This window comes from Cinclus cinclus, chromosome 22 (assembly GCF_963662255.1).
Source record: "Cinclus cinclus chromosome 22, bCinCin1.1, whole genome shotgun sequence".
NCBI lineage: Eukaryota > Metazoa > Chordata > Aves > Passeriformes > Cinclidae > Cinclus > Cinclus cinclus.
Genome location: NC_085067.1, coordinates 3,098,955 through 3,126,646, shown reverse-complemented (window position 1 = coordinate 3,126,646; position 27,692 = coordinate 3,098,955). Strand labels below are relative to the sequence as shown.

The 27,692-nt window shown below is 43.3% G+C and overlaps 1 protein-coding gene across 3 annotated transcripts in view; it reads left to right on the top strand.

Moving 5' to 3' along the window:
• The window catches only part of VPS53 (VPS53 subunit of GARP complex), a 62,124-nt gene that overhangs the window by 12,554 nt on the left and 21,878 nt on the right, over positions 1-27,692 (top strand). For 2 of the 3 annotated variants that reach the window (XM_062506979.1, XM_062506981.1), the window contains exons 5-15: positions 5,803-5,889; positions 6,137-6,252; positions 7,376-7,495; positions 12,783-12,861; positions 13,726-13,869; positions 15,160-15,302; positions 15,943-16,084; positions 17,479-17,580; positions 20,888-20,982; positions 25,567-25,809; positions 27,237-27,384. In XM_062506979.1, the coding sequence (XP_062362963.1) occupies positions 5,803-5,889; positions 6,137-6,252; positions 7,376-7,495; positions 12,783-12,861; positions 13,726-13,869; positions 15,160-15,302; positions 15,943-16,084; positions 17,479-17,580; positions 20,888-20,982; positions 25,567-25,809; positions 27,237-27,384 (1,419 nt within the window). The remainder of the gene's footprint in view (positions 1-5,802; positions 5,890-6,136; positions 6,253-7,375; positions 7,496-12,782; positions 12,862-13,725; positions 13,870-15,159; positions 15,303-15,942; positions 16,085-17,478; positions 17,581-20,887; positions 20,983-25,566; positions 25,810-27,236; positions 27,385-27,692) is intronic. The other variant, XM_062506980.1, reaches the window with a different exon arrangement.

The window sequence follows — 27,692 nt, the reverse complement described above, 5'->3', positions numbered from 1 at the left end:
TAATAGTGTTTAATGTTGGGCGTGGGGCTGCTCACCTGCTGTGTGATGAAGCTGTAGTAACCTGCCACGAGATGATGATGAAGCTGTAGTAACCCACCATGATGAAGCTCCACAGGCTTTACTTTTTACATTATGCAATGCCCACAATTAGCATTTAAATGGCCACACTGTCCTGATGCAGATTAGGTGATTGTAAAACTCATGTAAAATTACTCACTGGAGCAAGGCCACTCCAACCTCTGTCACAGCACATGAGCACCTTTAGAAACCCCTGTGCAGGGCTGGGTGATGCAGTAAAAATTGAGGTGGTGCAGACATCCAATGTGCAGGGCTGGGTGATGCAGTAAAACCTGACAGCTCAGAGAGATTCTGCACCAGCCCAGGGGTGCAGTTCAGGAGTTAAGCTGCAAGGTTTTGGCCACAACTACCTAGAAATCACCTCTGTGATCTGTCAGTGTTTGTACAGCTGTTGAGAACGTGGGGTTTGATTTCCAAGCACGATTTGGGGTTAAGTGAAGGGGCAGTTACAGCAATTTTAAGCTTCGTGCAGTGTTGGATGTAATCTGCTGATATAAAGTGTCCTGTGCAGACTGAGTGGTTGAGATTGGAGCTGATGACACAAAACTCTCTTCTTCAGTGACAATTGTAGTAGTTATGTACTATTTGCTGAACTCCCAGGGTAGAAATCTGCTAAAATCAAACCCCAAGGTGATGAGCTCTTCAGGTTTGTCAGCTCAGGAAAATCAGCTGGCACTGTTCTGTGCTGAGACAAGCCCAGGCTTCAGCTGCAGTGGTTTAGCCCTGGCTGAAAATCTTAAGGGTTTTCTCTAAAATGAAATCAGTCTGAGAATCAAAGTAAATTTCCATCCTTCCCCAATCTGGAGGGACTCGTTTGTATGAGGTTTCAGCAGCAGAAAACGTGAGGCTGGTTCCAGTGTGAGAGTGTTTCTTTGAAATCTCCACAGCTGAGGCTCCTCAGAGAATTGGGGATGGGAACTTATTTTTAGTCGTGGTCTAGCTTTTCATTGATCTGGGCTGTAAGTGTGGCAGCAAATGAAAGAAGCATTAACACTCTCTATTCAAAAGCAGGGTCCAGGCCAGGAGCATTAAATTCTCAGCATCATGACCACAGCCCTATTTGTAACATTAAAAATACATTTGGATGCTGTGAATTTGGCAGATGTCATGTGTTTATAAAACACTTGGTAGAGGGCAGCTTTCTGATGTGAATAACAACATTCAGTTGAACTATATCTTGGTTAGAATCACATAAAAATAACATGTTTCTAGCACAGCACCAGCAAGCAGATAGAGATATTTTAACCACTACTGGGGTAAAAAGCCAGTGTTAGTTCAGTTAATCCCCAAGCAAGGAAACATCATCTGAAAATTTGCTTTTTCTCCCACTTCAATGACATTTTCTAGTAACACACAGGCCTCTTTATTCCTATTTGCACATTACCTGGTACTGAAGTATTTTCTTGCACAAGATTCCTGATGGGATGCATAAAGAGGTATTTAGAAATTAACACACCCACTAATGAGCTGCTGGTTGATGGGGGATATGACAGCTCAGTAGCTGGGCTGGGAGGGGAGGAGGAGGAGGCTGTGTCCATCTGCAGCACTGCAGGGATTTGGAGAGACTTGACTGCAATTCACTGGGCTGTTTTTTGGTTTGGTTTTTTTTTTTTTTTTTTGGCTGGAATAATTGTTGCTAACATTCTTTTTTTTTTCTTTGTGTGTGTATGAATGTCAGCCTGGTACTGTAAGTCACTGGAACATAACCTTTTAAAGAATGCATCAATTCCAAATTTAACAAACAAGTCATGCTCTTGTCCCACCTCTCGCTTGGGTTATTTTCTTCCCTCCTTCTGCTGCTTGGAAGATCTGGTGTGAAAAGGTGACACAGGGAATATGTGTGGTCTGACCTCAGGAGTTGCCTGGGACAGTGCCAAGAAAAGCTGTATTTTAGGCAGTGTCTCAGTGATTCATGATTTACCTCTGCTCCCTATTGTTTTACACTGGTGCCTTTGGAGTTTTTCCCTGTCGCATCTCAAGGTGAGGGAGGTTGCAGAGCTGTGGCTGATTCATGGGCTGTGTTTTTCCCTCCAGCTTTGGAGAATTTGCCAAACAGCAGAGCTGCTCACTGCCTGCCCACCTTACCTGAGCTCAGGCTGTGAGCTGGAGTTGAGTTTTGCCCCTCCTGTGTGTGGTGTCTCAGCTTTCTGCATTCCCTCTCTGCTGTGAAGAACACAAGAGCTCCCACTTATTAGAAAACAAGATCCTTGGTATGGATTTCTGGATTTTAGGATAAATGTTTTACATTCATAAATTATGCAAACTATGGGTGAGTACTTCAGCAATCAGTCCAATATTCTACCTTCAAATTCTATTCCCTTACTTTTTTTTTTAATGGCTGGGATGTTTATTCCCACTTCTGCATCAGAACAAGTTTTTATTGAGGTATTTAGAGTTGCAAGGCAGCGCTGGAACCAGGACATCCCCTCTGCATCCAGGACGTGTTGGACACACTACACCACAGAAAGAGGAATGTGATCTGTGGCTGAAGCCTTGTACCAAGCACTCTGGGTCTGGACCTCTCCCCCTGTGGCTGGTCCTGCCCTATTTGCTAAATTTACACTTGTCAGAGCACTTGGGAAGCCCAGGGGTCAAACATTACAGAAAAAGCCTCGGTTGACTGCTGGCTCTGCCTCCCAGCAGCCCAGCCCTCTCCACACCAAATTTCTCAGCTGGTGCTGGGACTCAGAGGTTGCATAAAGTTGAATAAATAATGCTGATGGGTTAATTGTAGCTTGCAGGCTCAGTTGTTGATTAGAGTCATATGGTGTTTTTCCAGTACGTCGCAACCTTCGTTTCAACATCCTTGTTTCATATAACCACAACAGATTATGGCTCCAGTCTCTTTATTTATTTGTGGTCCTCTGCCCCCAGAATGAACTGCTGGTGGAGGGAAGGAAATGCAATAAGCTCACTCCTGGTTGCTGTTTGGGGTGTGTGCATTTACATGTTTCCCAGTTGCACTGATGAGGAAACCAATAAATTAGTAATGCAAGGTGAACCCAGTACTGGGACATCACTGCCTGTCATCCATCATGGGAACCTGACAGATTGCAATAAAAGCAGTTCCTATCCTCTTGAGATTGATTTTCCTTAGAATTTCTATCCAAAAGAAACCTATTAATAAAATAGTAACAAAAGCAGTAAGAAAAATGCTTTCAAAATTAATAATTTGCTGTTCTAGCAGGAGCAAGGTGTGAAGGGAAATGCATTTTTTCCAGCACAGTGTAGCTGTGTTTTCCCCTCTCTTTTACAGCTGAAAGAATAGTCATTAGTTACATTAATAAACTTCTGTAATACACCTTGAGCAATTAGACCTACTTTCATACCCTAGATCTTTGTTTCTTATCCCCTCATAATGCTGTTTATTAAATATGAGGTGTTTTCTTATATTTGAAATTTGTTTTTCCTTTGTTTTTCTATTTGCTTTACTTTGTCTTTATAGTGACTGGGAAGGTGAGGGATTTCTTGCAGTATTGGTTAATTTTCTTTATTTGTTTCCTGTTCACACAGTATTTTACTCTCAGATGCTATGGTTAGAATGTACAGCACAAAAAGTTTCATTGATTTCCTTAAACTGTCTTCTGGTTCTTTTTAATTGTACATATGCATGAATTAACATTTTTTTATTGTGTTCTAAGCTTCCCACCAGGTCTGTCTGATGGGGCCCTCCTGACTTTAAAAAAAAAAATAGATTTTTACATAGTGTTGCTTTCAGCAAATGTTTGAAGAAATGTCTTAATCTCTAGATGTAAATGATACTCCACTCCCTGAGTGGAGTTTGTTTTTGTCTTTGTTTTATTTTTTTTTTAATTTTTGAACAGTTATAGAAATGTTTCCCCTTCTGTGAGGGATGTGAGGCAGGATTGGAAGAGAACAGCAGCTGCTGTTTGGTCTCTCCCCCTGTGCCAGCCACATTTCTCACAGCAGCAGGACACCACAGCTCTTTAATTCATCAGATGGGGCAGAGCACGTGTTGTCTCATTTGTGTTCTTCCAGAGATTTTAAGGAGGTGAAAGTGTCAGGACCAGGTGATGACACCACTTTGCCTTATTTTTGGCAGTTTTAAGTGCACAGGGACAGAATCCCATTTTTCTCTGTTCAGTGTTCCGGGGGCAGTTTTTAGGTGGGGATTTTGCCCACCCTGAGTGTGCTGCTTTCCACTGAGCAGCAGGATCATAGTCTTCACCCACTTTCCTGTAAAGGCTCTTTGTTGTTTGTTATCACAATTATTCAATATCACCATTACAGAAATAGGTTCTTTTGAAGAAGCTCTGAATTCTGGGATTGTGCAGAAAAATCAGCATTTGCTGTTAGTGCTGAAGCAAAGGGAAACAGCAGTTGGCATCTGTAAGGAATTTCAGGCTGATTCCTTAATTTTATACTGACCTACCAAAGCTCAGACCATGCAAGACAGTTGCTGCTTGCTTAATAACCCACTTGAATAATGTGGGTACAGAGACAGAACTAAATATGTTTAAAAGATCATTCTTTGCTTCTTTGCTTTGCAATTAATCCACAGGCCTTTTAATGGAGGAGAAAATTTAATTCTCAAAGCAGGGAGAGGTTGCTGGGGGTGTTCAGCTCTGATGCAACCACCCTGCAGCACATTTTTGTGTGTTTTTGTCCCCAGTGAACATCTGGCAGCTCTGTGACACCAATCCATAAAGTGTTAACTTTCACATGATTCAGAAGATTTTTTTCAGAGGAGATTTTTCCCCCCCACTCTGGAAAATGAATTATAAACCATCTCCAGCTTTTATACTTTTATTATAACCCAGCTATATTCCAGCAAAAAAACCCTGGCAGATAATTTCCTCATCCATTTCCAAATGAAGATGTGTTAAATTTATTTGCTGAAGGAACTTGTAGCTTGTGCTGTAACCTTGGTCATGGGACTGGATATAAAAACAGAGGGATAGAAGCCTGCTTAACAGCAGGGAACAAAGTGGAGCTGGAAATGTTATCAGGCTGGGAAGGCAAAACGTGTTGAATTACTTGAGAAGGCAGATTTTGGACATGTGATTTTGGACATGTGGCTTCACTCACTGAATCCACGTGTGGTTCACACTGCTTGTGTGAGGTCAGGCTGTGCCATGGTTGTATTAAAAAAACCAGGTGCCCCAAGAAAAGAGCACTGAAATCCAGGTGAGAGCCATTTCCTGGGCTCGACCTTTTTACCTGTGCTTAGGAAGAGCCATTCCTCCTGCAGGTGGGTGGGAGGCTGAGCTGCTCATTCTAAAGGAATCAGCATCGTGTTTTCCACCAGGATAATGTCCTGCAAATTCAGCAAGGAGTTTGGGCAAGCACTCAGTGTTCTGTGTGTGTATTTTTTATTCATAATTAATGATGAGCGTAGAGGTCTTGCGGAGGTTTCGTTTTTCTGCTCTAAATGTGTGTTGATCAGGAGTAAGTTCTACCTATTTTTCCACACTTAGTATGTCAAAATATATTCCAGTAACCTTAAGGAGCTGCTTTCATAAAATATCTTGATGAAATTTTGCCAAAGCACTATTGTAAAATGGATACTGAAACCCCTCAGGTTCAATATTCCAACATGGTACATTGACTTTTGTTGTGCTGCTGGTATTTTCTTTGTAAGAAAGCTGCTCCCCCTCCACTGCCCCAGCCCCAGGGACTGTTAAGAGCAACTGTGTATTTCTTAGAAAGGGGAAAACTGAATGCAGATTTTTTTTTTCCACTCTGACCTTGTTTCTTTTCCAGGCCCTGGAAGAAGCCCAAAAAGCCATTCAACAGCTCTTTGGTAAAATTAAGGATATTAAAGACAAGGCTGAAAAATCTGAACAAATGGTGAGCAGCATTTTATTTCTGACCTTTGAAAGGGAGGGGACACTGACTTTTCCTGTCAGTAACATTTTTGTCCTTGGTCCTGACGGGCTGGTAATTTCCTACTGAGCCTGTGTTGAAGCTATTAGTGTTCACAGAGCTGCTGAGCTGACACCTCTGCAGTCCCAAAGAGGAGAGAGTGGCTTCTTATCTCCTGAAAATTTCATTGCTGGGGGTTGATATTTAACCAGAATGCTTTTTCATTCACTAGGTGAAGGAAATCACCCGGGATATCAAGCAGCTGGATCATGCCAAACGTCACTTGACCACTTCCATCACCACCCTCAACCACCTTCACATGCTGGCAGGAGGGGTGGATTCTCTGGAGTAAGTCTGGGAATTCTTGGTGGCACTTGGACACCACTGCCCAGTTTTTGTGCAGTGTCCTCTGTGGTCTGTCACAGCCTGACTGGTTTTTTGGAGAAAATTTTGCTTCAGAATCTGGATTTCTGCTGGCAGTGTTGCTCTGAGTGACCCTCAACCTGTGTTGTTGTGTTTAATAGTTTGCAGCATCGATTGCTTGAATTGCTCTGTTGATCTTTGGTGATAAGGAATGAGCCTGGCTTCATTAAGGAGTAGGACAGCCTGTTAGGAATCCTCATTAGGGATGTGCTCTTGGGAATTTGGGAGGGATTTTTGTCAGTCTTTCATCTAAAACTGCAGTGAGTTTTGGTAAAGGTCTACTCCAGTTTTCATTCCAGCAAGAGTTTAAAGAAACCTTGCAGCTTGTACTGTGTATGAACTGGGCGTTAAATATTTCTAATAATCCATTGTGGGTTTTTTAATATGCTTGAGGAACACACAGTCTAGGAAAACACAGGTCTTTCTTTACATGTTGCATCTGTGAAGTTGCACAGCCTGTTCTTGGTTTGTAGCAAACCCTGCACGAACGCCGGCTCGTGAAGTGCTGAGAATAAAATTTTCCTTAGCCTGCTGTCTCCACTGGAATGATCCTAAAGGATGATATAAAAATAAATTAACTTGATTTTCTTTTTTTTTTGCTGTCAGTTCCTGTGAAAGTTATTAACAGAAAAGTCAAGGCTAATGGCTTTTCAGCATCATTCTCCTCCAGAGGAGCTTTAACTCACACTTTGTGTGTGATGATGAATGGCTTCACTCAGGTCATTACAGTGAAATAACATTTACTGCCTCTGGACCCATACTGGGAAGCGGATGCATTCAGTAGTTTACATGTTCCTTGCCAAGTGTTGCTTTTGACATTTATGTTTTTTTTGAGGCATTGTTAGATGTGTGCCAGATTGGTTTATTTTAGCATCGCTTAAGTGAAATTTTAATGCTGCGTTGGAATGTTAATGAAGAGCTGTGTATTTTAGAAAAATAAATGTCTGTAGGGGACCAGTGTGACCCAGTGGGGATGAAGTCACCTGTGGAATTACCACCCAGGATTTTTACTGAATCTGCCTTTGTAAAGCTTTAATTTCCTCTGCAGGGCTATGACCAGGAGGAGACAATATGGGGAAGTTGCCAACCTTCTCCAAGGTGTTGTGAATGTGTTGGAGCACTTCAACAAATACATGGGGATCCCTCAGATTCGACAGCTCTCTGAAAGGTAAAAGGCTCAAACCCTGAGCACTTCCTTTCCTGCTGGGGAGGAAGGGTAGGAAATATCTTAGGCAGATTCAGAGTCTCAAGGATGTGAAGCCTGGACATGGTCCTTGGGGCTGCTTTACAGCCAAAACAAACAGGTTAAAATTGGACAGAATTTGCTGAAATCTGGAGCAGCCCATTCTGTTCAATAGCAGTAATTAGTGTGGATGTAACTTGCTCTGTGCTTTTTACTGGCTGGATTTTCCTTTTCTCACCTGGAGGAGCCCATGGAAGTGCAGATTGTTGTGTGTGATGTTCACGTGCAGGTGTTGGTGGTGAGGCCTGAGGTGCTGCTTTCTCCTGCTCTGTTCAGCTCAGTGATGGAGCTCAGCAGCCTGGCATGAAGCACAAATCTGTTCATGCACGTGGTGATGTCTGGGCCCTTTCGTGCCTCACCATGAGCTGCTGTCAGCCTGCAGTGCCCCAGGGCTTAGGCAGGCAGGATTTCTCCTTGTGCCTTTGCCAAACTTGGGTATTCTGAGCACCTTAAGTTTCTAATGCCAAAACCTGCTCCTGTTGCCCAGTTCTGCTGAGATTTGAGGCTTATAGCCAATCTTCTTCTGCTGGGCTTGTACAGTTTTGGTTTGCTGAAGTGGAGTTACACTTAAATTTGGTGAGCTTTGCTGCAAGTCCCCACCACCCTCAGCAGTAGCAGGTGAAGGCTCAGTGGTCACTAAGCCACCATTTCTCCTTGATCTTGGCTTCATTTGGGATATGAAAGCTGGGAGTTGAAGGAACAAGGTCCTCCCTGTTCTAGGGGACGTTGCTGTGCCTTGCTGAGGTGACTTTGCTCATTTCTGAGGTACCCAAAGGAGTCTTCCAGACACAGTCATTAATTTTTTTGGTGACTCCCTTTGCAAAGGCAGCAGCTGGCTCCCTGTGTTGTTTAGTGATGGAAACAGAGTTTGAATGATTTGTTTGTAACGTTTTCATGTAAATCTGTTGGACTTTCTTTATGGTATAGATACCTCTTCCAGAAAACACAGATGGAATCCATGAAACAGAGCAGAAGAAAAATCTACTCTAAATCTAGAGCAGGGATGTGGCCTTGTTTAACAAAGCATTTGACCATAAGCATTTGCTTAAATGAACATGAACATCAAGGAAATGTAAACATATGTCAGTGCTTTTCTGAGTTGAGGCTGTTGTCTATTCCAACCTTGTGCTCAGAAAGATTTGCTTCCTTCATTTTCTTCCAGAGTGGTAATGCCCTTTGGGCAGAAACCTGCTGTCATTGGCCATTTTAAGGCCAAATATAATTTAAGCCTTAGTCTAGAATTCTGGCTGGTTTTCCCTTTCTGGTGGATGATTATTTAATACTTTTGTAGTTGCTGATTGTTATAAAAACCAATTCAGGTTCTTGCTAAAAGGCACAGTGGTTTCGAGTCACGCCAGCAAGACTGGCAAGGACATGGAGGAAAACTTCTTTTGTTTTATTCTCCCTTCAAGATAAGGATCTGAAAAGCTCAAGAAAGTCTGTTCCTCCTATTTTTAGAATTGCCTCGGCAGGGTTTTCCTTCCAGTGTTTATACAGAGAGAGCTGCACCATCTGGTAGTGATAGAGGAGGCTGCTTGTGGGGTGAAAGGAGCTGCTCTAGGGTGCTGCTGGGAGCTCTTTACTGCTCCACATCCAGGCAGAAAATTCCTACAGGGAGGTCCATGGCACTGTAATTCTGCTTTTGGAGTTTAACTCCATGGCTGTGTGTTAGAGCCTGGTTTGGAGTTGACTTTTCTCTCTTTTACTTGGAAATCCTTTCGTGATTCCTGAAGCATCAGAGGAAGTTTGCCTGGCTTCTTGCAGGGATATTTTTAGATTGTGAAATTGCTGGGGTTTGGTATCTCATGGATTTGTTCTAATGGTACAAGTGAAGCCTCTAGGATGTTTGGGAAGGCAAGAAATGCTTTAGTAGATGTTGGCACAGACCTGTGACAGTAACCAGTGTCTGTTATATACAATAAGCCCATTATATACTCTGCTAAACGAGCAGATTCTGTTGCTTTCTGAAATAAAAAGCCTCTTTTTTCATGGTGTGAATGGAGTGAAGCCAAGTATGAATGGGAAACCATGGGAAGGAGAAGTGCCTGGTGTTGGATGTGCTGTTTGTCATGGGGTATTCAATTTAGGTTGCTGTTCCTGGATGCTGTGAGAAGTAATGATGTGTTTTTAATGTTGTTTTCCACCTGTTCTGTCCCTTTGAAAATAACCAAGCAAAAATCCCACTGCAAGGATTCATTGGAAACCTGGACTGAACTCTCAATTAGTTGTTCAATTAGTAATTCTTTTGCTGATCCTGTTGAGTATTGATGTAAAAATGTCACAGTTCATTGCCAAATGTAAATATTTTCATAAGAGTGTTCCTAAACCAATTTCTGATGCAGTGCATTGGTAGTAAACAGGAATATTTTCTTATCTCTCAATCCTCTTTTGTTTTCTGTCTGTGGAGGGGAGGTACAATTAGTGGTCCCAAACCCACCCAGAAAAGTGGTCTTGCAGGCCTAGCAGATAGTGGAAAAAAGCCTGGAAAGTATTTAGGAGAAAGAGAATTATAAGTTTGCCACAGGAAAACAGGCTGGCTCAGCCTCTTTTTATCTCAGCATGCTGCCAGGCGTGGTTTAAGATTTCTGGTAGCTTTGGCTAAAGGAATTATGGTTTCTAGTAATTGAATGTCATTTGAAACATAGCAGTGGGTTTTCTTGTTTTTGTTTTTTTAAGGCAGGGGAAATGGAAAACAAAAGCCACTAATAATGAAACAGAAGTCAAAGAAACAGAAATCATTAATGGTTGGATAACCAGAGGGTTTGGCAACCCCAGGAAAAGGCAATTCCCTGCTGTGTGGGATATCCCAGCACATTTCTGGGGGAGCCTACCCAGGGGAAGAGACCCTTATCAAACCCACCTGAGGCTCTGAGAGATCCTAAATCTCTTACCTGGCCTTGCTGAGCCCATTCCCTTGGTGAAGTGGTTCCACACACACCCTCAGGCACGTGCAGGGAGCTCCTTCAGTGCTGAATCTTGAAGCTTTTATCACTTCAGTTTCCACTGCATGGAGAATATTCTGAATTATTGAAAAGCTGACAGTTTTCCACGGGGGCATTAATCTCCAGTGGCTAAAGCAAATACCCCCCATGTTCTCTGCCTAAGGCAGTTGAGCTCTAAAGAGGTGGCAGAAAGGTTTTCTTGCCTCTGGATGTGTGTTTTTAATTCTGAAAATAATTGATTGTGTGTGTGTGTGGTTATATTAAAAATTATTTTTACTGGGAGGGCACTGGGGCTCCCTGTCCTTGCTCACACACACCTAAACTTCTGGCTGCTTGGATAGCTCTGCCCTGTCCCTCTCTTAGAAAACATGAAGGAAAAAAAAAAAAAAAATTCAAACTTTTTCTCCCTACTTGCTTTTGAGAGATTTGGATGCAAGACCTATTTTTTTAAAAATATATATTTTTAACATCCCAGTTGAGCAAGGCATTCCTGCAAGTTTCTTAATTTAAGGATATGAGAATCCCCATTAAGATTACCCCTAAGTACTTTCCTGAATCAGAGCCTAAAACAACAAAGCTTGTGGACAGGGCTTTTAACTGCTTGACAGAGGCTCTTTTAAATTTGTTGAGTCTTTAGGAATCTGGCTGCTGCTCTTTTCAGTGCCTCCACTGTGCTGCACTGCAGCTGTTGTCAAATAGAAAGGTCCCCATAGCCACTCATAAGGAAAGAAGTATCACTGCTAATAGCTTCCAGTTGTTCATGTAAACTCACTAATTTCTGTGACTCCTAATTCTACACACTTCTTGTTTCTTGCTGATTTAAAAGATAAAGAATTTCAATCTGTGTTCAGTGTAATTTTTTTTTGTCTTTTTTTTCTCACTTCTTTTCCTGGAGAATCAAAGGGTTTGGTTCTGTGATGCTTTCTCACATGAACTACTAGGGCTTGCTTGTAGAATTTAAGCAGAAGTAAACCTGTAGCTATGGCTTCCTCCTTACTGATTAAATTTCCTGTTTCAACATATTCGTGAATTCTTTTTGTTTCCCACTTATGAAGTTGTTAACTGGGGATCTTTACCTGGAAGAGCAGAGGAGTTTCTGAACATTCCTGTGAAGCAGAGAGCTTAAGTGAGAATTATTTTTGACATTGCAGGCAGGAAGCTTTTCCAACAAAATCCCCATCAATAAATCCTGGGGAAGGCAGGTCATACATCCAGTTAAATCACAGATATAAAGTTATATTTCAACCATCACTTTTAAAGGACTACAATTTTCTGCATTTGGCACCGTGAAAGGATCCAGCAGTGCCAGATCATCTCATAGGTTTTTGCTACTAATGGAACTCAAATGGGAAGATTAAAGAAGCAGATCGTTCCTTGATAAGGTTGAGGAGTCTTAAACAAGCACAAAAGAAATTCCCAAGTCTTCTCCCCATAGTCTGAACAAACATTTTCACAACAGTAAATGTCGCCAGTCTTGCTGAAGTATCAATCTCAGTGGAAAAATCCACTGTTTGAGTGATCAGTTTAGACCTGAAAGTGTTTCCAGTGTAATAAAAACTGATGGAAGAATTCAAGGGCTGCAGAGGGATGTAAGTGCCTCATTGTTTGCTTTGGCACTTTCTAGTGTGTAGGCATTTCCATTTCCCTAGAAGTATCAATTAAGCTGTATTGACTTTTATTTCTGGAAATTGGAAGCTTTATTCTCCCAGCCAAATAAAGAGCAAGGTTGTGGTTTATTCTACTCCTATTTCATACCTTTGCTCTTTTATGCTTCTCTAAGACATGGAGAATTTATAGGATAAAACTGCTGCCAGCAGTATTCATTTAAAAGTGGATCAGTACACCTGGAACTGTGAAAGGTTCGTGGTAAAGACTGAGACATTGTGAAGCTTTTTACTTGTTAGAAACATATTTCTGTTGAAATGTGGTCAACATAAATGAATTTAAAAGTAGATCACACTGGTATTAAAGGATTTTCAAATAGCTGATTTCTCAGCTGATTAACTGGCCCTTATTGAAATATTGAATGGCAGCAGGGCAGGAGAACCCAGGACATGTTCTGCTGCAGCTGAGGGGTCAGTGCTGTGGGCAGTTGTCATTCAGGGAGCAAACACGCCCCCAGTTTTGCCACAGAGACCTTTTTAATTTGGATGTTTTCTCTTCAGCATCCTTTTGATCCCTTCCAAACCTTCATGCAGCCGGTGGTGTTTCAGACACCTTGCAGGGAGGTTGTTGAGCCACCACCAAAGCCCTTCCTGTGTCCCCTTCAGGGTGAAGGCAGCACAGAATGAGCTGGGGCAGCAGATCCTGGCTGACTTCGAGGAAGCCTTTCCTTCTCAAGGCACAAAGGTAAAGTTCTCACTTTCCTTCTTCCTCCCACTGGAAAGTGTCACTGAAAACAGTTCAGTATGATTGTTGTTGGATTTAGTCTCATTTTCCTCTAGGTTTGGTCTCTGCCTGTTTCAGGAGCTTCTTTAGAAAGCAAAGGGTGATTTCTCTCTGTTCCTATCAGGAATGTGGGGGGGAGGGAAGTGTCACCCCCTCCCCTGTCACACTGCACACAGCTACTGCAGACCAGGCAGGGAATGCCCCAAAATTCATCTGTGGGACCCCACTGGGGTATCCTTGGGGTTTCACCCAGTCCCTGGTTATTTGTTATTCACAAAAATTTGTGTTTTGTTCAGAGGAAGCCAAGCACAGGCTGGCTGTTTCCACAGTGCCACCAAGTTTGTCTCTGGTTTACTCAGCACAGATGCAAATCTTTGCTTCCCCAGCACTGTGCATCCAAACATTTGCAAACAGTAAGGGGAGTAGGTGTGAATTTGAATTTAGTTCCAAGAAAACACCAGTTCTGTCTTTCCAAGTACCAGCTCTGCTGGTTTCTTCATACAACTGACAAGTACAGAAATGAGGAGACTCTTTGGTACAGTTAGTGAAAGGCAAATCTGTGTGAAGCAGCACCAAAACAGCCTTTTTAAAAACAAAAAAAAAAGTTCCTAAATTTTCTGCCTTTACCATGGAAACAACTTCATGGTCACTGAAATGGAAGCAGCTCAGTTTTCATGCAACAGAAGAAAAATGCAGCAACAAAAAGAGTAGCAGCAAAAAAGAGAATAATAGAAAAGGATAAACCAAAGATAACCTGGATACATTTACAATCACCCATTCCATTTATTTAATCTGAAATAATTTTCTTCCTGTTTATTTTGACAGAGAACTGGTGGGCCCAGCAATGTCCTACGTGATGCCTGCCTGGTAGCCAACGTCCTGGATCCCAGGATCAAACAGGAAATCATCAAGAAATTTATTAAACAACACCTCTCGGAGTATCTGGTCCTTTTCCAGGAAAATCAAGATGTAAGGGAAGCTTAACAAGCTACATTTGGATTTCACATTTTGCTCTGAAGGCGTTCCCAAAATTCACTCTTGCACAGGTTCCTGTGGTGAAAGGTTTTTATCCCAAGGGCTTGGAAAGTGATTGTGGGTGTGATCTGGAGTGGCTGATGAGCTGGGAGTAGTTGTTATCTCTGCCACGATCCTCCCACCTTAGAACTCAGTTTCTCAGATAATCTCTAGAAATGTTTTTTCCCTCACATAGAAAATAAATAAATTTATGTTTGATTATTTCCTGCCCTGCAAAGGTTGAGAAATGAACCACTGAAAATTGCAAACTCAACACCACCACCCCCAGACAGTCAAGAAACGCCCCAAAATGATTAGAAAGCTAAGGGGGAGGGATTTCTAGGAAATCTTTGTTGCTGATTTTTAAACTTCCTGTCCTGATGCTAACAGCTTTTTAAAAGTTGACCATAACCTTGAATTTTGAAAAAAAAAAAACAACCCCCACACAAACCAAAATCACCTTTAGTAAAAATCACCTTAGATCAAAATGTATTTTATCAATTTCAAATGTTTGACATAGAGTAGAGAAAGGCTAAACTGCCTAAGTTTAAGTAACATTTTTCCATCAAAATTTTCTGGATTAATCTTTCTACTTTTTGACCAGAAAGCACAGTTATTGAGGGGGGAAGGACCCCATCTGCTCAGGTTGTAAGAATTTTAGTTGGAATTTAAATGTGAGCTGAATGTAAGAGTCCAGGAATTCCTGCACTCTCATCCCACTGTTGACTTTAACCTCTTTGTCTGTGAAACAAAGAGGGTGGGATCAAATAAAATATTATTGGATTGAATTTTCAATAATCTCTGCATGATTTAGGAGTACTGTTATCCTCATTTTCAACAGAGCTTGCTCTCTTAATTCACACAAGATAGGATTTTCAGTCTGGCATGTGTTTAAGCACTTGGAATCCCAGAATCATTTAGGTTGGAAAAGACCTTTAAGATCTTTGATTCCAATCGCTAAACCCTGTCCCTAAGTGCCACATCTACACCTCTTTTAAATCCTTCCTGGGCTGGTGACTCAGCCAATTCCCTGGGCAGCCTATTCTAGTGCTTGATAACCCTTTCAGTGAAGAAATTTTTCCTAATCTCCAATCCAAACCTTCCCTTGGATCATTCAGAGGATGTTAATAGATACCAAATCAGCTCTGATTAATCGCCCGCAGCAACATCACAGCTCTGAACATTTACAACTGCTGCTGCTAAAGATGCTTTTGGTGTTAAAAAGTCGTTGTGCCCGGGGTTCAGGTGGCCTGGCTGGATAAGATTGACCGGCGTTACGCCTGGATCAAGAGGCAGCTGGTGGATTACGAGGAGAAGTACGGGCGCATGTTCCCTGCAGAGTGGTGCATGACGGAGCGCATCGCCGTGGAGTTCTGCCACGTCACCAGGTGAGCCCCACGCTGCTCCTGCTGCATCCCAGCACACTCAGCTTCCTCCGAATGAAAAGCTGGCTCGGCTCTTGCCAGGTTAAAGGCAGGTTGTAAGTATCTCTGTGGAATTGTCCGTGGTGGAAAGGAAGCGTGGAGTGAAAAAGTGTGAGAAGCGTCGCTGGAACAGTGAAAAGTTGAAGTGACGTGAAGATCAGTTTTCGGTGTGACAGAGGTAAAAATCAGTAATGTTTCAGGCCAAGTGGAATAGCATGAGCTGACTGTGGGGTGAGCACCTCAGACCAGGCTCTTTGCCAGCCAGAGACATGGAAACAGAGGAAGGTGCCAGGTGGAATCCCATTAGCACACTGCCTTTGTTCTGTACCCCAGTGGGAGTCACTGTGCTTCCCAAGGTTGGATCCTGAGGGCTTTCCCCACTGGCTGCTAGGAGATGGGGTCCTGTTACCCACACAGATCAGAACAACTGTGGTTGTGTTTGAAATGGGATCTGCAAAGCAATTTTATGTTAGAGAGCCTCTTAGGAATTAGCCTGAATTTTGTGATGAAAGTCTCTCTGGGGAACAGACTGAGTTCCAGTGTTAGGTTTCAGATCTTTATAGAAAACCACATTTGTTTTTTCTATATCCCCTCTCTCTTGCAGGGCAGAGCTCTCAAAGATCATGCGCGCAAGGGCGAAGGAGATTGAGGTGAAATTGCTTTTATTTGCAATTCAGAGAACAACCAACTTTGAAGGGCTCCTGGCCAAACGCTTCTCAGGCTCTACTCTTGCTGATGGCACAGTGGTAAGGGGATTTCTGAAGAGCTGTCCTTTACTCAGCAGCTTTCTCAGGAGAAAGAAACCCCCTCACACATAGCTCAGGTAGAGGAGACTACAAAAGGTGTCACCTGCAGCCTCCCCTTGCTCAGGGTGTTTAATGTGACTCTGCACAGTGGCCTGTAGTTGGAAAAGTGATTTTTTTAGTTGTGTAGACTGTAGAGAAGATGGCACAGGGCTCACAAGAATAAAAATACACTGCTTGTGTGCTTTTTTGGTTCTCCTGGGGCCCTGTGCTGTTTGAAGCCACATAGCTATGGAGAGCCACAGAGTGATTATGGTGTGGTAACTGCCTTGTAATGTTTGTTCTCTACGTGTCAGTGACACATTAGAACTAAAAGTCCCCTCCTCATTTCTGGGTACCACACATTCACCACATGGTAGCAGCTTTCAATCCCACATTATCTGTTGGGTCACTCTGGCTTGCAGGGACACTGGTAGCTTCTGCTTTGTCTCTTTTGGTAGATTGTAAAGGCAGAACCAAGATAAAAAACTCAGGGAATATCTCTGGAGCCATCTCTGAGCTTTTTCTGCCTGGAATCTCAGCCCAGAGCTCTGCCAGCCAAATGGCCTGGCAGCACAGAGCACGTGTGGCTCAGAAACCACTGGTTTGAGGTTGGCTTCTCTGTCCAGCTGGTGTCTTGAAGCTTGCTTGGATGTGATAATTCAGCCTCCAAGGAAAGCCTGTTGGACCCACTGCTCATTTGCTGTGGGTGCTGCTAATTAAAAGAGGAAGTCCTGTAAGGTTTTCCTCCTGGCTGAATTTACATCTCTCAGGAATATGGCTTTATTTATTCTGACAGCTTTCATAGGAAATCTGCAGCTTTAATTAAATTGCCTTCACTGGGTTGTTATAAGTGAGAAAAGCAGAAGGGAAGGGTGTGGTTTCAAATGACAGAAAATCCTGTGTTTCCCCCCTTTCTGACATGCCTAGAGGCTGTGACTCTGGCTGTCATTTGCCCTGTTTCATACCCAAAATGAAGGTCATCATTATAAATAACTGGCTGGTGAGTGCAGAGTGGGGGACAAACAGTGGGAGCACCAATTTGGGGTTTATTGCAGGGCAGAGTTTGCTGTTGTGGGTTATCCCAGTGGAGACCACACACTTTGGAGTGGGGTTTGGGAGAATGGAAATGTCACGCTGGACAAAATGGCCCTTTCAAGGAGGATTCAGGCAGGGTGGGTGCAAACAGAGCAGGGGCTGAGGATGGAGAGGGAGCCAGGATTTGATCACCACTGCTGGGAGAAGGCAAATTGCTGGACAGTGCTTTGAAGGGCTCAAGAAAGCAAAACATGGATGCAGGTGTGTGCCAGAGGGCACAAAACTGGCTGTTCTCTGAAGAGCTTCTTCTTTTCCAACAGAAGAAGCCAGAAGTGCCACCTCCTTCCACCAACCCCTTTCTGGAAGATGAAACTGGGGCAGAGGCAGATGAGATTGTGGTGGAGAAAAGTGATACAGACAAAGTAAGTCTTTGAAGTTCTCTGTTGTCAGCCTCTGTCAAAATCTCTAGTGGGGGCTCGGCTTTTCCCATCCCACTGATTTGAAAAGTTTGTTTTCACAGCAATTAATTTAGTGAAGTTTTGATCCTTTGTGCAGCATTCAGGCTCCCAGTACAACCATGCTTTGCTCTGGGTCACTTCACTGAAACCAAAGCAATCTTTATTCCAGTTAATAGTGCAGAGACAATCCTGCCACGTGAGAGTGAGCTGGGTTCTGTTCCAGCCTGTACAGCAGCAGCCCAAATGTAACTACAGGATTTCTGTCAAAGTGAGATGAAATAGCTATTTGGGTTTTCAGATCCCCAAAGAAGCTCCTCTACAAACAGTTGCAATTCATATTTTGCCCTGTCAGCCAAGCAAGCTGTCTGGAGTCACCAGGAAACTCATTGAACTTTCAAGTGTCAGCTTTAGATTTTCACTCCAGATAAATCACTTTGGAGATTTTTTTATCTTTACAGTGCTTTTCATCCATTACCTCTGCAAAGCAGGCAACACCTAACTGCATGTACAAGCACAGGGCTTCCAAAGCCCTCTGCAAACAGTAAAGGATAAATGTTAAATGCAATTGTTTTAATTGGCACCAATATCAAAGCCTGTATTTTTTATACACCAGATGGATGTTTTCTAAATGTTCGGCTGTGAGTTACTTGAGGCTGGTACTCTCCTTTTAATTTAGGGAATTTACAGCCCTGTAAATGGGCCATGTACAGGTGTATCCTGATGGGTGACCAGAGCCTCAGGGTCTTCTCAAATCCATGCCCCTGGGGAGGTCAGGAGGTGGGAGCTCTCCACCAGCACAGTCTGGTGCACTGTGTCCCTTCCACATTTTCACATGAGCAGGGCAGCCCCTGTGCCTTCATCCACAGCCAAAGCCCTGAAACAGAATGATCTAAGCAAAGTTTTGCTCTTTCCATTAAAACACAGCTTGGCCAGTTAGTATTGTGTGGACTTTATCAGTGACACAGAGAGTGGGGATTTGGGGAGACACCTCTGATGCATTTTTTTGGGAAGAGTTTGCTTTCCAATACCTAGTAACTGGAAGGTTGGCTTGGATGTGCAGTGTTGAGATGAGAGGGCATCCTTGGAGAAGTCAGTGGTGGTAGGAGGCAGGTGAAGAGATAATTGCAACAATTAGGACTGGGTTTATTGAACAGCAGAATGCAGCAGTTCAGGAGTTCCTGAGAGAGGAATAGCTGTGCTCCCTGCACCTTGTGAAGCCATCCATGGAGACATCCCTGGAAATGCAGTTTGTGATGAGGCTGCCCTTTCCTTGTAGAAATGCCCTGTGTCAGTGTCACAGTGTTGGGCTCTGCTGCCCTGCAGCCCCTGTGTGCCAAGTGGGCTCCAACATTTCAGTGTCACAGTGCCAGCAGCTGCTGCTTCGTGCTGAGAGTCTGGAGGTGCTGCAAGTCTCATCTCCTGCTGTCACTTTATGAGGAACAGAAAGGACACAAAGGGTTGAAGATGATGGGTTTTCAGTAAAAGAGCCCTTCCAAGACACCAGTCCTGAAAATTCAAGACACTTGGGAATTTAAGAGGGAGCACAAGAAATTTTTTTGGGGGGGAATCCATGCTAAAAAAGCACCTCTTTTGGTAATCCTAGCAGTTCTATTTAATCTGTTTACTTTGGATAGTAATGAAAGGAAACTGGGCCAGCTGCAGACCTCCTTACTGTGACAACAGTAACCTTTTATTATTTCCATCAAACTCAAGGAGGAAATAGCTTAAACATCTGCAGCTTTTGGCCAGGGTTGCACACTCAGAAATACAGCTTCACTGCTACTGTTAAAAGATTTAGTATTCCTTCCACCAGACACGCTGGGAGCAGCGTGATGCAGAGACACACAGAGAGCCAGGCCTGCTTCAGGAGTTGGCTCTTCCAGCCTGGGGAGTGCTAAATAAACATGGTGAATTTGCAGCTTTGTGCTGCCACTGCCATGCCAGGGGTTTGGCAGCTGGGAGGTTTCTGTGATTTTTTATTTTTTTTTTCCTCCCAGCTTTAGTTATTGTGTGCGTTCGGCACAAACGGGCACTGGCAGAGGGATTTGTGTGGAGGATGCCTGGTAATTGTTCTTTCCCAAGGTTCTTACAGCTTAAATTCTTCATTCAAGGCTCATAGAGGTGGTTTGGCCTCCCTAAAACCATTTCCTCACTTCAGGTTTGCAGCCATAAGTTTGGGATTCATCATTTGGGGCTGAATTATTGCTGAGAAATTCTTGCCTTGTCACATTCTGATAGTTCTGCCAAATTCTTACTGCCACCTCCTCTGTCTTTTGAGAAAGTCCTTTAGGCTCTCTCATTTTGCTTCTTTTGTTTGGCTTTTCTTGCACTAAAAAAAAAAAAAATCAGCTGGAAAAACTCATATCTTCATTGGCTGGGAGCTGATCTTGGCTTTTTGTAGAGAGAGAAGCAAGAATTCCATTCCAGAGTCACTTCAACCCTCTTTGCAGCCAGTGAAAAGTTGCTGGTTTGCTGGAAAGCAACAAGAAAAATTACCTATTAGTAAAAAAGAATAATAACAATCTAGCTGTAGGGCAAAAAAGAGCTTAAAGGCTCTGCCCAGCCTGGTACTTAAACATGCACAAATTTAAGTGTGTGAGTAGTCCCAGTGGCTTTGGTGAGCTGGCCGTGGTTGGAGTGCAGCACTAAACTCAAATGAGGGTAAACAGGATGGTTCCCAAATGGCACATGTGCTTAATGCTCTAAATGTGATTTAAAAATAGAAATCTTTGCATCCCCAGAAGCATGTTTCACAGTGAAGGCAGGCCTGTAGTGTCGCCTGCATAATTCTGGCTCCTCCAGTAATTACATGCTGTTTATCTAAATAAAATTCATTCAGATGAAGCCTGTAACTTTGAGTTATTGCCCTTGATATTCTAAAATGTAGGGATTCTTCAATCTTGCTTCCAAATAACTGCTACATTTGATTTCAGAGGGGACTAGTGGAGCCTTGTTACTGCTTGAAGGATTTAAGGAGATTTTATTTGCAAACTGCATTAAGATTCTTCAGCTGAAATCTGTTAGCATGGGGCAGCCTTCTCTTTAAGGCTAAGAATATTTTACAAGTGAAAAGAGAATTCCTTGGATTGTTAACAGCTCTCTTAAGAAGGAGGGAAGACTTGGATATAATGACATTTATATGCTTCAATTGTTTGACAGCAAATTTCTGTGTTACAATATCTCTAAAGATTTCTATCCTTCCGTTGCATCGGTGTTCCTTCATGGTCTTACAGGGCAGGTTTGAACCAACATTCTAAATGTTCCCTTGCAGCCAAAGAAGCCAAAGGTCCCTGACAATCCTTTCCATGGCATTGTTTCCAAGTGCTTTGAGCCTCACCTTTATGTGTATATCGAGTCCCAGGACAAGTGAGTAACCAGCCTGAGTTTTATTTGGGTTTGTTTGCTTTCGGATGTGTTGGGTTGTACTAGGTTCTGTGCTCAAGCTGCAGAAAATTAATTTGTTGAAACTCTGCTGCTTGATTTCTACAGGAGCAGTGCTTGTGGTTCAGGAGACTTTGAGTGGGGCCTTTGCTTGGATAAAATGAGTGTTCAGAGGGCTATTTAGGTTGGTTTTGTGTGTAATTGCAAAGAGCTGCAGGAGTGGTGCCCACTGCCTTTCTGTGGAAGAGGCTTAGAGTTCCTGAAATTACTTCTGTTGCCTCTGCAGTTCCCACTGCAGACATGTGTCTTTCTTTCATCTCGTGTCTTCCACAAATAATAGGGTTGGGTTTTTTGTAAAATACACGTGTGGCTTCGTGGCAGAGGAGTTGCAAGATTTGCTCTCTAGAAAGAAGTTATTTGAGATCCTTAGATGAAAGCTGCTGTAGATGAGCTGGCTGTAAGATAACATTATCATTGCTCACAGATTGGGACTTTGTCAGGGGCTTTAATCCCTGGCACCCTTCTTCATCTTCCTCTTTGACTTGCAGCAAAACAACTTGAATGAAAGGAGCTTTCAGAGAAGCTCTGAGAAGTTTTCAGGGTTCTCACCACACTTTCTTGTGCACCTTGATTCACACCAGGGTTTAAATAACATCTCACTAACAGCTGTAGTGCCACCTGGGAGAGGAAATAATTGAAAAAGGTTCAATTTAGACTTTTAGCATAGATTAAGGAAGGCAGGGAGGAGGTGCCTACTTTGTGTATCTCGTCTGTGTGAGCTCTTCTGTCTTCCAAGGCTTTACACATGAGAGAATGTGTAACTCAAGGCTTGTAGTGTCCTGATTTTATCCCAGCTCCATGATAAGCATCTTGAAAAAGCCTTTCCATGTCCCATCAACTTTTTATGCTTAAAAAAAAAAAGAAAAAAAAAAAAAAGAAGCCATTGAATAGCTGAAACCTTGCACAGTGCTGTGTCCTGCTGGGTTTAGGTTCTGCTCTGCAGTATAACAAAGGGAAACTGATATTTCCCCCCTGCCCTCAGCCAACTGAGCACAGACTTATTTGAGTATTTCTTCCCTTCTCACTGGGGGCCATATTAATCCCCATTTTGGTAATTCTACCCCACTGTGCTCCTAGCCCCTTCAGTTGCCTTTTTTTTCCCTTCTCCTTTCCCTTCACAATCATGAGATGTTTTTTATTAGCTTTATAGCCACAGGCTGCTGGGAGTTCAAAGAAAAACTGCCACAGAATTCCCCATGCTGCCCCTGACTGCCAAAAATTGCTTTCCTTCACAATTTTCTCTCTTCTTCTTCTTCCTTTGATTGAACTTTTGAGGAATCTGTTGCCGATGACTGAAAATTAATGTTGCCTAGATTATTAATTGTATGTTTGAGCTCTCAATAGTGAGAGTAGTGCGATAGTTTTGTTCATCGTTGCCTTATATCTGTGGCAGAAAAAAGCCTGGACATTTTCTGCCAAAAAAATTGTTTCCCTACCCATTTAAAGAAATGTGGTGCCAAAATCTGGAGCAGTTTAAGAGGAGGCACCTGAAACAAAGAGTTTAAAGATGATGCTCTCCACCCTCAGCTGCAGGGTAGATGTCAGATTTCTGACCAGCAAAGCAGATTTCATTCCTGCCTCTTTGGGATGTGCATCTTCAGCTCTCCACTGTGGGCAGAAGGAGCACACAGACGTGAGCTGAGCTGTTCTGGAGAGGAGGAAGACCTCTGTCAGGTCTGCAGGGCTGAGAGTGTGCAGAGCTCTCCTTCCATCTGCTCAAAGACACTTCTGAGTCAAGAGTGCTTGGAAAACTGGCACTTTGTGCTGTGTGCTTGCAGCTCCATCAGCAGAGGGGCTTCCAAAATCCCCAGTCCATGGAAACTGCTCTGCAATGCTCCAGGTGTCTCAGTGCCACTGCTCTGTTCACATCCCTGGCCAGGCCCAGTTTCTTGGGCACCCTGTTCTTCTCTCATGCTGCTCACGAGTTCCTGGTGCCTCTCATGCAGAACAGCCCTGAATAGGTTGAGTGCAAAGAAAAAAAAAAAGGAAGAGGAGGTCAGGAATGAAAGGAAGCAGAATAGAATTCCCTTTATGTGATTTCATTTCATTCTTTCTCTTGGTTAGATTTGGCGAGTTCTCACTCCCAATAAATATGCTACTGTTAGGAAATACCACATCTGCACTACCAGAGAATTTTCTTGGAGCTTTTCCGCAGAGTCTGTGGAGAATATATTCATTTTCTGTAGCTCTCCTGCCTTCTTCATGTTTCATCTCCCAGCAGCTTTTTCTGCCAGACTCTCTGTGCTTCCATTGTACCACACAAAGATTTGTGGCCTTCGTATCATATTTGGGCCAGCTGAGACTCATGTGAAAGTTTGCCATCAACCAAGGTGTGCACTAATAATGTATTAGTTCTTTTATTGCACAATATCCTGACGTTTTGCTTGCACCAGTGCCATCCTGAAATGGGAGCAGTCCCATAGCCTGGTTTGATGGGCAGTTTTATCCAGGTTGGGATCAGAACAAGCGTGAAGCCCCAGCACTGCTCTCCCAGCTCTTCTGAACAGCTGCATTTTCTCCTGCATCCCAGTTGACAAGACCTTGGGGGACCAGGAAAATGCAGATCCATTTCACTTTGCCTCAGAGAAGAGGAGAACATGTGGGCTAAACATAAAGAAACAAAAGCCATTGACATTCCTGACCGTGTCTTGAGACTGAGAGAAGGCAAAAAAATAAAAAAAATTGAGTGCCTGGTGACTGTTAAGAAAGCTCCAATTTGTTGCCCAGCTGGAGCCCAGCACAGATGCAGAGGTGAAGATGCAGCTGTTGAATTTGACAAGGAGGGAGCCACGTCCTCTTTCCTTGAGAAGCTGCAGGAATCTGCAGCCTGCAGCACGTGTGAGCCCTCCTGCAGCAGCCATCTGTTTGGCTCTGCTACAGCTACAGAGGGAGGTAAATTCTGCTTCTCTGTGGCCCAACACAATCAATGCTTCGTTTCAGCCTTCAATTGCTGCTGCCAGTGTGGAGATTTATCACATCAGTGCAGCAGCCTGATGTTTTTACAGTGCTTGTAACACAGCCGAGGAACTGTGAGTGTGGAATCAGAGCTGTGTGCAGTGCTCAAGCAGTAGGCATGGAAAAAGGGGCTACTTGTCTTTGCAACAGCTTGCCTAAAGCCAACCAGCATTGCTCCATGATTGAGGGTCCTGATGTTCCAAGCACATTTCTGGAGATAGGTTTAGCCCAGCGGATCAGCTGTGGTAGGAGTTCATAATTCTGAAGCAGCAACCTCTAAGTTTATCAGGGAAGAGATTTGTGGGTTCTCTGCTAAGCTGGAATCAGAGGGGTTTTCTCTCTCACAACAGGGAAAGCAAAAAGGAGTAGAAACTGGGGGAAAGTTGTCATTGTTGGCAGGTTTTCCCCTCTCACTGGCAGAGGTGAGAACGTGCTGCAGCCTCAGCCATTCTCCTGAGGGTTTGGCTTTCTCCTTAGGAACCCTGGATCATGGCACAGCCCAGCCATTCCATCCTCCAAGGGGTGAAGGTTTGTGCCATGAGCAGGGGAGAGCTGCAGGAAGATTGTAATCAAAATAGAGTTATAACATGGAGGAACTCCTTCTGGTAAGCAGAGCACCTCTCTCATCTGAAAGTATTCCCTATCTCTTTCCCAAAAGCCAAGCTTCCTTGAGGAAGGCTGTGTGTGTCTGGGGGAGGAGGTTTATTGCTGGAATTCATTTCATCTGGTAAAGGTTATTCCATGGAGCTGAGCTGGGCTTGGTCTCTGACACAGATGTGCTGTCTCTGGAGGAGCAGGAGCAGAGGAACTCCCCAAGATCAGAAGATTCTCTGGTCCTGTGTTGATGCCTCTGGCCCTCTGCCATGCTCAAAAGCCTTTTTGTCCTGGTGAAACGATGGAGTGAAGTTTATTGTTGCCTAAAGACTGAAATATTTGAGTAAGGACCAGGCTGTAATGAATCACTGGAGACAATAAGAGGGCTTTTTGTGCTTTTAAAAAGAGTCTTAAGTAGGAAGTGCACTTTGTGCTCATGCGAAATAAAACTTCTTAAAAGGATGTGTGAAGTTGTGCAAAACCAGGTGGTATCCAAATGGGACCAAGAAATGGCAAATGGCACACACCATTTTGAGCACATCCCTCCAAAATCCATATTCCCTGAGGTCTTCTCTGGAGGCCTCTGAGATGGGAAGCCTGACTGTTCCTTTTCCTGGTGCCAGGAATGAAACTTGAGCACAGGCTTAATGCACTTGCATCAAATGTGCTGAAGCGAGTCCTGGCAGAGCTGGGATCTTTTATGTGTGGCTGGAGAACAGATTTGAAGCTGCCACTAAAACTCCTGAGCACAAAAGGTTGAGGCTGTGGAATTGTGTGAGCTTTGTGCTGGGAGTCTGGAGATAAGGGAGGGCTGGGAATGCCCAGCTGCTAAACCTGAACTTGCTGGTGTCACAAGACAGGGCATCTCATTGTAAGCATTATTCCCTCTTTTCACTCCAATTCCTCCCTCAACAGACTGAAATATCCTTTTTTTTTTTTTTTTTCCCCCCCCCACACCAGGAATCTGGGCGAGCTGATTGACAGGTTTGTGGCTGACTTCAAGGCTCAGGGTCCCCCCAAGCCCAACGTGGATGAAGGAGGAGCTGTCCTGCCCAGCTGTGCTGACCTCTTTGTGTACTACAAGAAGTGCATGGTGCAGTGCTCCCAGCTCAGCACTGGTGAGCCCATGATAGCCCTGACCACCATCTTCCAGAAGTACCTGCGGGAATATGCCTGGAAAATCCTCTCTGGAAACCTGCCCAAGTGAGTTTGGCTTCCCCAGTGCTGCAGACATTCCACTGCGCTGAGGAGCAGATGATTTGTAAAGATAATTAATAAATACATCCTTGTGAACACTCATTTCCCTGTCAAACACCCCAGGTAGCAGCAGGATCACTCCATTTACTTCATGGTTTTCTCCAAAGTTCAGTTTCTTGCACAGAGAGAAGAAAGCAGGAGAGCAAATGGGCAGTCACACATTGTTTTTCTTTTAAGGGCCCTTGGAGAGTAGCTTCGTATTTGGCTTTGATTAGCAGCCAGATTTGCAGTTTCTTGAAGTTCCTTTTGAAATGCCAGCCCAAGTCTCTTCAGAGAAGCCTGGCTTTCAGAGTTGCTGCTTGGGTAACCAGCTCATACTGGGATTCTCAGCTGCCTTAGCCCAACATCATCTATATGGTAATTTATAATGAAAGTGGTTTATTTGTGAGATGCTAAAGTCCTTCCCTCTGCTCTGGAACATTTTATCTCTGTATAAATAAGATCTGTAGATGTAAATGCAGTGAGAGGAAATCATAATGAGTTTGCACCAATATGTATCAGTGTACAGGCTAAAGGTGCTCCTGAGATGTTGCCAGAACTCCACAGCAGATAATTTTATTTGCTTTTACCATCTTCAGCTTGTTTCCTTTGTAAACCTGGGAGCAGCAGAATGACTTTCTGAAACCAGTAAAACCTTTCACAGATGCAAGGGGAGAGGGTTCCATCCAGACAAGTGGAAAGATCAATTTAATGTGTGTTCTCCATCAGACCTCAGTTGCATTCTTTATCCACGTTTTTTTGAGTGCTCCATTTTTGCTCTCCAAGATAAATATCACTGTCCTATTTTTTTAATGGATTTGGATTATGAAGAGTTGAGAGGTAGGGAATTTCCTGCCTCTAAACTGCTCTGAGTCTTTCTTTGTTGATACATGAACGTTGCTCACTGGAAGACAGTGGAGGGGAAGCCACATCTATAATTTACTTTGTTGATACCATCAGCTTTTAAAACAGGTTGCCAAAGTCTCAAATGCATGTGGACAGCTGTTTAGTGCTGCAGAGATAAATATGACAAGTTTCCTGATGGTTCTGAGATTCTTCTGTAATCTTTAATTAAATTTTGGATAACTGGCAGTGAAGGTGAAGCTACCTGGGGAAGGCTGTGTTCCATTTGCATCCTAATCTATTTTCTTGTCAATGAGTGAGTTGTCCTTTGCTTGAAGACCTGGTGCAAAGCTCTTTGTAAAAGAAATTCCTTCACCAAAACAGCACTTGTGGTTTTGATGTCCTATGCTGCACAGGGTGTTGGATTGTGGTCATAAAGCCTTTTTATGACATTAAAACCCAGTAGTAATTTTGCACCTTGAGTGTCTGTACACTCAGAAATCTCACAGGTTTTATCTGTTGTTTTATTGTTTGTTTTTTTTTTTCCCCAGGACAACCAGCAGCAGTGGTGGGCTCACCATCACAAGTTTGCTGAAAGAAAAGGAAGGCTCTGAAGTGGCAAAGTTTACTTTAGAAGAACTTTGCCTCATTTGCAGCATCCTAAGTACTGCAGAGTATTGCCTGGCCACCACCCAGCAGGTGAGTTTTCCTCTCAGGAGGCACCAACCCCTCTTCTGTGTTGCTCCAGAGACTGGGACAGCCAAAAGTACTAAAAAATCCATTGATTATTGAGCTCTACATTATTCAGTCTGTATTTCAAAGAAAGAAAAGTATTGATTTTTGTTGTTTCTGCCTGAGAAAAGTAATTTGCTTGTAACCCTGCTTTGCAGCATCAGGTTTGGGTTCAATCCTTTTCTACTTGTTACGTAATTTGTTTTGAATTGGGGACCTTTTTTTTTTTTTTTTTTAAGATTCTGTGTTCATTATCTCCCCTTCATAAAAACAAG